The sequence below is a fragment of the Anneissia japonica genome, unplaced genomic scaffold (assembly GCF_011630105.1).
Source record: "Anneissia japonica isolate Jap-2015-1 unplaced genomic scaffold, ASM1163010v1 scaffold2207_len539183_cov196, whole genome shotgun sequence".
NCBI classification, from domain to species: Eukaryota; Metazoa; Echinodermata; class Crinoidea; order Comatulida; family Comatulidae; genus Anneissia; species Anneissia japonica.
In genome coordinates this window covers 236,711-246,400 of record NW_022699997.1, presented here as the reverse complement: position 1 = coordinate 246,400, position 9,690 = coordinate 236,711, and the positions used below count along the sequence as shown (strand labels likewise).

General features: G+C 34.6%; 1 protein-coding gene across 1 annotated transcript in view; it reads right to left on the bottom strand.

Annotated features, from left to right (window-relative positions):
- Nucleotides 1-9,690, bottom strand: part of LOC117103253 — a 12,448-nt gene that overhangs the window by 930 nt on the left and 1,828 nt on the right. Inside the window, exon 3 of the mRNA XM_033243816.1 lies at nt 55-1,748. Coding sequence (XP_033099707.1) covers nt 55-1,748 — 1,694 coding nt within the window. The remainder of the gene's footprint in view (nt 1-54; nt 1,749-9,690) is intronic.

Below are 9,690 nucleotides of genomic sequence, written 5' to 3'. Positions count from 1 at the left end.
TATATATATATTATGCTTATAAACAACTGTTAATGTCGCCGCATGCCGACGTACCTTAATGCTTAGGATGAATTCAAATCTACGTCTCTTATTCTTTGCACCAGCAGATTCTTCTTTTTTCACATGTGATTTCTTCTTAACATTTCTTATTATAATCGCATACAATGTTGCGTTAACGAGCATCATTACAGAAATTGGTACAATGAAGGCCAATTTAATCGCTTTATTCGTCAAAAAACAGTTAGTATATTCGTATATTGTAGCGACCTCTATCGATGAGTACTCCACTGCAACACAGCAAATAACAATCAGTGCTGGAGTACAAAACGAGTACAGGCAATAATACCAGAACAACTTTTTCTGCACATTTTTTGAAAATACTGGTTTAGACTTCGTAGAGAGGAATATATTCAAACCGAGGCAGTTAATCCAGCAAAAAGTACAAAGAAGGCCGAAATGCTGAGCAATGGCTACTGCCCTACAAGCAGGTGGAATCTCCTTGTCAATTAACAATAAAAGGTACAAAAAGCATCTGAGCAAGATTGTAATCAACAGAAGAATATTTATCCAGCCTGACGTATTCTGCATCGACGGAAAAAAATAGAATGTCAAAAGAGCTATTACGATACTGATGATTGACAAAATGGTTCCTGTCAAAGTTATAGCGAATGAAATATCTAGGTATACAGCAGTAACGCCTTCCTTTAGGTCGGCGGTAAAAGTGGGGTCTTGGTTTGTGATATTTTCACCAAAAGGTAAGCTATTATTATACATCAGCGATACAACATCATCAGTATCAAATTTATCATCTGGGGTAGTAGGATACACGGTCGTCAAGCCTCCGGTACTGTCTATGAAGATCGCAATAGATATTTGTAATTGAGACGTAGACTTAAAATCAGGAGAACATTCAGGCTTAGCACAATATTCACAAAGTGAGTTGACAAAGCAACTAGGATTATTATAATCTTGATATGCTAGGCAAGCTTGATTTAATAAGTCGCTACCGTTATTTGGCTGATCACACGCATATATTTTTGGTTCACAAAGACGGTACCCTATGTCCGGTGGTAAAACTTGATACTTGTAAGGATTCGCATTTTCTATAATCTGCATTGTCTTGTTTGTATCTTCAAGATCTAAGGCGTTCAAAAATCTGTCGTTTAGGCCTGTACCCTGAAAATTGAAGATTTTTACGAATGGTATAATACGACTGGGGTCAATGGAATTACACTGCGCGCAGTACTCATTTATGAAAACTAGTTCTGTAAGCTTATCATACACAAGAAAATCAGATTCACCAACTGCGCAGGCTTTATAGTCATGCTGTTTGTTGCAACTTCCAACTGTTAGTATTTTAATCTTGTTAAGCACGTTACATGTAGTGTTCTTACAACTGACTATATTAGCCTCGCACTTGAATTCCACAAGATTTTTCTTTCTCCCCATAACCAGATTTTCAATTTTGTTCAACGTTTCAGGGAATAAATCTACACTCAACGACTCACTTTGTGGATTGATCGAGTCAATAAAATCCTTCCAATTTGAAATACTTGTATTGCTTATTTTCCCATCAACTGAAAAATTGGAGATTGACGCTTGCCATATTTCATAATCAAGACAGCAATCTTGATACTTTACACACACTGTGTCGCATTTACAGCCTCTTGACTGATCATCAGCCTTGAAACACGAATTTTGACCTGAAAATTGCACGGTTGCGCCGAATAGTTTAATATCAACTGAAACTGAAGAATAACAGAAATTAACTTTTAAGAAAGATATTTAGAAGAAAGTGAAGTTAAAATACATCAAGAAGCTCTCAATGAAAACTACGTTTTCAATATTGTCGCAAAATAATAAATACATCAACAGTTACCTTCTCTTATTATACCTCTTTATTAGTTAAGCTCTGTCCGTACTATTAAATTTTATGTTACAAATAAATGTGATATGTCTGTAATTGGATGATATATGACATCTGCATGTTTATATAATGTTGACCACACAAGTTGTCACACATGATGTGATAGTGTGGTCAGAGATTTACAGATGTAATATGAAGCTATATCATTGGCAGCAGTAATCCGTCAAAATAAAAGAGAATGTACGGTTTTCAATCAGGAGAGGACAACTGCAGCAGTATTAGACTATGGGCTGTCACCACCCCTCTCCTCGGTGGATTTTGTGAGACAACTATTTTTGGAAACCTTACCATAGAAGGTTTGAGATCAGGTTGGCTGCACGCACATTGCGTGGTGATGGGTGAACCTGTGAGGGCGCTTTTAAAAATGGCCGATAAAATCCCATAAAAAGACATAATACCAGCCCGTCCCCCTGTCGAACAGCTCAGCCCCCCTCAGAAAATATATCCTAGAGCCTCCACTGTTGATGGCACCTACTAATAAGCAAGACTATCAATAAGGAGGTAACACTAACAGAATGTCAATGTTAAAGATGTTTTCAAAATGGCTACTGGCTTTATTTTTTTTTTCACTTTTAAAGTTTATCCATATACATTTTAAAATTTATTATTGGTAATTAAGTATTTTTTAAGATAAGCGAATTTTAAAAAGGAAAGAAAAAAAATCATCACTGCATGTATTTTTGACCACAGAAGAGTAGTAAGGATGTGTACAAACAGCTAAACAACTTTTAGCCAATCGGGGGCTTTTAGATGACATTAGGCCTACATAGCAACATAGCTGAATCACTGAGTTGCAATCTAAAACCCATGGCGCTTTTTAAAATGTGTAATAATAATAAAGATAATAATGAAGATTTATAAATCGCACATCAATGGTGCTCAAGGCGCAGGCGTAGCTTGTCCTTCAGCTATGATCACCAGAACTATGCCAGATATGCCACCGTATATATCCCTTAACCTATCCCAGTCACATCCACGAGGAGAGGACCGCTTAAGAAACCAGAGCCTTGCAGGCGTCAACGTTCCTATGCATGATACACGACTTTTAGAAGTATATATACGTGTATATATATATATATGTATGTATATATATACATATATGTATATATACGTATATATATACACATATACGTATATATATATATATATTTATACATATATTTATACATATATATATATATATTTATATATATACATATACGTATATATATATATACATATGTATGTATATATATATATATGTTTATGTGTGTGTATATATACTTATATATAAGTGTACATTATATATAAGTATATAAGAATATAAGTGTATGGATCCTACTAACTGTTAGCTGCCGTGTGAGAACATAGCCTTAACGGCTGGCCTGAGCATTTATATACCTGCTGCCAACTTTGTTGGTGTCTGATGCAAAGACTAAAAAAAATGTATATAGTACCCTCTATAGAATAATCATGAAATAGAGCACCCTCTGTTTTTTTTTTAATTGTAGTGGAACTGCTATGGATTTTATAGTCGTCAATCAGTATACCTGTAGCTTTTTTATTAACTTTAGGATTTTATTATCGACCCATAGGCCTACATTTTATCTTTATACACATTTTTATGATACGTGTGAGAATACAACATTTGTAGACGTGAGACGTAAAAAGTGGATTCTCATGCACGAGATTCACGCATTATACGTAAGACTTTAACGGTGAATGTTAATATGTTAGGCCATCACAAGTTTAAATGGATGAGGCTCTTCAAGGCTCTTACACTGTGAATATTGACTTCAATCAAAACTGTTCATAGACCTAGGAATGTGAAGCAATGAAAATATAAAACAGTAACACTAGAGCCTCTATAGATTTGGAAGTTTGAAAGTTCCATTCATGGCTGAATGAATCTTGGTACATCGTCATAATTAATACACACCATAGAGGGCTACTGTAGACTTATGCTACTGTAGCTAGCCCCAGAGTGTAAAATAAGGGCTGCGCAGGGAATAACTATCCTCTGCACTAAAATTAGGCGTAGAAATTTGTCTGCACATTTTAGTAAAATAACGGCCGATTTCCATGCATACCTTGCCGAAAAATCAGGCCTTCGTCTAGGGCTATATGCATTATGCACTGTAAGTAATAACATTTTAAATACAGTACAGTAGGCCAGGCCTGAAGTATAGGTACGCATTCCCCACACAATTAGTAGTATTTTAATTGCGTGGATGATACCGCAAAAACTGGATTAAATTTGAGTACAAAAACAGAAAAATAGGTGCGCAGAATAGTAAATACTGCATAATACATTGGTTAAATATTAAGATTAATAGGTCAAAGCCAAATTTTCAGCAAAATCTGAGCAGAAATCGGCCCTTATTTTCCCAAATGCGCAGACAGATTTCTTGACCTAACTTTTACGCGGAGGATATAGGCTCTATTTAAAGCGAAAGCCTAAATTTACAGCCTAGTAGCCTAGCTAAATACTGGGGCTAGGGGCTTAGGCCCTAGGCCTAGCATAAGTTTACAAAGTAAGTAAGACTCAAGACTAGGCCTAGAGGGGCTCAATGGCCCTACATACCTAGGCCTACCTAGGTCAATTTATAAATTACAGGTTTTACTATCTACTGTAGGTACTGTAGTATCTGTATCTGTATGGCTTAATGCACAGAACCTCACATCTGAGTATATTATTAGTGCAGGCGCAGAGTTTTTCAAGACATTGTGGACCATCCAAAACTTTCTCCAAGTTTGATTTAGATTTATGATTTTAAATTTATTAAATTATTAATTATTATTATTTTTTTTTTTTAGTCGTTATGTACCCGACAGTCGGCTGCCTTTATATTTTCACCTGTTTTCAGTTTGCATTCAAAGGGTACATTGCTGCACAGCCAACTGTCGGGGATATAGTACCTTCATATGACTACTCATACGTATACAACAGAAAAAAAAACGTCGCGTGGACTAAGTGAAAAATGGAGATCTAGATGAAGAAACGATGTATTTCAGCAAGTATTAAAACATTTTAGTTTTATTTTAGGCCTTCTTCAAAATACCTATGCCTACAGCAGATGATTTTTTTGCCGTAAAACCAAAATAGTTTCATCCATGCCGACATTCCGGTCGGTTAGCGTGACCCCTGACTGAACTCTGCAGAAATTTCACATCGATCTTCGCATCGCGATGTAAAACAAAATGTCGGAAAACTTTTCTTTGACGCATGCGCATTTGCATAAATGTCTACACACACACACACTACACACAATAAAAAACATAGGAAATATCAAGAGTGATTACAATAGTTCCTATTGCATTACGTGCATAGGAACTAAAAATGGCTTCAGTGTGAAGAGGTCAGACATCCCTATGTCCAGAAATGCTGTTGACATCACAATTGAACATCCAATCGTCATGCAAAGTCCCATGGTGGAATTATAGGTTTCAGCTGGAATTACTCGGCGTATTCCAGGTGGTGCACAACAAGGCACGCTAGAGCAGGAACTACTCTACGTATTAAAAGAGTATCCGACTAGTTGTCGAAATCCAGTTCGCTGAAACCCTGTTTGCCGAGTTTGTTTCCACTTTTCCGAAACCTACTTCGCCGAATCCAGTTCGCCGAAAACATATGAACCCAGTTCGCCGAAACCCGGTTTACCGAAACACCGTTGGCCGAAACTCAATTTGCTGAATCTTGTCACCGTCGGACAAAATTGCAGCACACTTTACTTTTGAAAAAGTGATGGGAGGGTCAGGGAGAAGCCGCATTTAATATATAAATTACAAGGCAAAATACTGGAAAACAACAATTCTGTGGGAAAAAATAGCTGTATACAAAATTGATAAGCAAATGCTAAAACGTTAAAAGTAAATCATGACCACTATTTCTTTCTTCTAAGTGGTTATATATATATATATATATATATATATATATATATACATATCCCATTTTTTTTTATTAAAATGCACGTTTTAAAGGAAACCAATATTTCTTGAAGATGTTGAGACAGGGTAGATGCTATCGCTTACAATGTAAAGAATAAAAAGCAATTGTTAAAGAAAAGCTTATAAAACTGATTTACTATAGCTGGAAGGGAAATATTCCACTATCCAATTTATACTAACAAATCCTAGCGTTCATATTAAATTATTTTAATGAATATATCAAACATGATGGTAGTCCGACTTATGTTAGGATAGATCTACGGATCTTATAAAATTCTGATGAATTTGTTTCATGGAAGACATGAAGTGTCGTGGAATAAATGAATAAATAAGGTAATAATTGTTTTTGTGTAACTTGCGATTGGAATTGGTCAATGTGGCATCTTCTCGGAAAACAGTCATTTTGCTGCATATATCTAAAGTATTTTGATGTGATACATTAGATAGGACTAATCAACACAAAAGAGGCTATATAGAGTGTAGAATAGCTTCATGTTCACACATTTCCACAACAAAGGGAGCTAAAGTGAAAGAACATCGGGGTCGGCCTAGTCCCTTACTTTCCAAATGCAATGGGTTTGGTTCTTTAATGTGCACACGAGCACACGAGGCAAACTTGGGCACAGGACCTCCTTCGAGAAGACTTGGTTCTACCAACCGAAATTGGTGAAGACGTTCTTCGACCAGTCGACTTCGCTGTGTCGAACTAAGCCCCAGCCTCCTGACCACTTGGCCGCTCGACATATATGCGCAAACAAAATTGAGTACCGGTATAAGCCTAAAATGTAAAATCAAAACTTTTATTAGGCCTAAGTATTACTCTCAAAAAGCCTTTCGCGAGTTTTTTACCCAACATCTGTACACCTTTATGCCAGCTAAAAAGCACTCTAATAATGTTAAGAATGATGGGGAGGAGGGGTCCGGAAGTCAGCAACCATCTTCCACTATGCATCCTCCCAGGAGTATCATTTAACATATAAATAATCATTCTATGAAACCCATGGGACGAATGCTGCAAGTATTACCATATACAACAGAATATTCAAAACTTCTAAAGCATAATGTTGAATACTACTATACAGTAGTAGTATTTTTTATGGATGTCTTACTTTGGAATATTCTGTATACATTTTTATAAAATTAAGAAATAACTTGAACTAATTATATTTAAACTGCAATTTTTAAAATGATTATTAAGGTTTTTTTCATTATTTTAACTTTGCTGTCATACTCTGGAATTATTCTTGTAAATTAAATCAGAGTATAATTAAAATGATGATATTTTAAATGCTATATTATTAATTATGTTAACTCTTATGGAATTTATATCTGTACAGATTTTTAAATTGTTTCTGTACTCCGAGTTTTTGCTCTTGTTATTGATCTTTTTTTATGTCTTTTTTTATGTCTTTCTTGATTGTGTTTTTGGTCTCTTTTGTGTATCCGAGGAAATCAAATTTCAATTTTACCTGTTGTATTATTGACTATAAAATTACTTTGAATTTTGAACTTTTAAAACGACCTTTTGCAAATAAAAGCCAAATTACATTTTACATAAAGAAGAACATGAGCCAATAATAATTTTGTTAAGTATTAAAGTAGGTAAGATAATCCACTGATATAGAATATGGTAGAAATGGATTGAACAACACATGCTAAAATGTTGTGATGGATGTAAACATTCCTTTTTCGTCACGTACTGACTTACTTACTTTAGTGACTAACATGGTCACTTTGTGATATATTTTATTCCATTTATTTGTATCAGCCACACTCGAATTGGAGCCCAGTGGGCTTAATCTCGAGATGAAGCCTATCTCGAATTGAAGCCCACCCCCCACTCTCTGTCTCTCTCTCTCTCTCTCTCTTAAGTTTTCATAATTAGCCTCGAAAAGAAGCCCATCTCGAAAAAGAAGCCCATCTCGAAACAGAAGCCCATGGGATTCAAAGTTCGAGAAAAAAAGAAACCCAGGGCTTCAATTCGAGGTTTTACGGTACTCTGCTGACCCTTTCACTGTACTGTACCGGTACTAACGTAATTTGAATAATGAATTGTCACATGTGTTACTTTTGTGATATGTAGTGTCCACGTCCAATATTTTGTAGACTCGTGTTACTGTAAAATTATTTTTTACGATATTTTATTGGACATAAAGAGGAACTCAATTGCCTATGCCAATGATGTTAAGACATTTTTTAAAATGGTGCTAAGATATATGGACGGTAAATCGACACAAACATTTTGTCCTTACACAAATTAGTATATGATGATTGTGTTAGCGACCAGTGCAAATGCAGGGAAATTTGTTCCCCCACCCCCCAGTCTGTCAGACCTAGACCCCCTGTCGTACAATGCGACACGACAAGATCGTCGGATCAAAAGTTAAAGAAACTAATAATAATTTGCCTATCCAAATAATGTTAGGTTGATTGCCAATCCCTAGTATATTATGTAAATATTGATAATATAATTAACGACATCGTTAAAATGAAACAAATATTTATTAATACAAAATTCATTTCACCTCAAGCTACACACAAATGGGATATTGTGTTTAACACTGAAGATATAAAGTGGAGTGACGTTTGGATTAAAATGTAAAAAAAAGGGAAAAAAATAAATAAATAGGCATATGCACAACTAAATTATAAAATGTTAAATAATGTACCGTAGTTCCTACTAACCTACTTCTATATAAGTGGATACTGAAAGAAAGAAATGAATATGACATTTGTTGTGTAATCCAAGATGAGAAACACACGTTCTTCGAGTGTATACGTTATGAGGTCTTATGGAAAAATATTGATATGATTTTCGAAAAATTAGACAACAGCAGAAGGGTGTAACTGTGAATTTAAGAACCAGCTATAATATTCAATTGCTGTTTTTTCTATCTATAAAATAAACTTTTAACTGGGTTGAATAAGCCAGTATGCAAAAACTCTTGGATTATGTTCAAGACCAATGCAAAAGATTTGAATACATTAGGCTTTTTATAATGCTTAAGGTATATAATACAGATATTTTACTGCATTGTATATTCAGAATATCAATTGTATTTGAACTATTTTATTTGAGAGTTTGAAATTATTAAAAAAATACAATGATATAACAATATTATTATTTGTATATTATTGTTTTATTATTGTTTAGAACTATATTGTACAAAGAGTTTAAAATATATAGGGGAAAAAACAAGAAAAAAGGAGGATCAACAGAGTACACAATAATGATCATTACTAACAATATTGAACATTTTCTGATAAATCGACGATTAAATAATTAATGAAGGTGGGTGATTACCACATGAGAGCAAAAAATTAAGAAAATAACGAAAAAAGGTGGATAAACAAGCGTTAAACCCGAAATATATATATATATAAATCATCAAAGAAAGGTAAATACAGTGTTCGAATAAAGGACATAACAACACATCGTGTAGCATAGCTCTCAACGAATGTAGTCCTGTAAATATATGAATAAAGAAATTGTGTAATAAAATGCCTCTGGCGGGACTCGAACCTGCGTCCTCTCGCTGTCAAGGCGAGCGTCATAACCATTAGACCACGGAGGCTTCACGGTTAAACAGATTCAAATACCACCAGATACACTCCATTACACAATAAGTACGGCTAGAAACAAATAATTGCATATGCTGTAATATAAATCAAGATAGCCGTTAACACTGTTAAATTATATACATAAATCATCAAAGAAATGTAAATACAGTGTTCGAATAAAGGACATAATAACACATCGTGTAGCATAGCTCTCAACGAATGTAATCCTGTAAATAAATGAATAAAGAAATTGTGTAATAAAATGCCTCTGACAG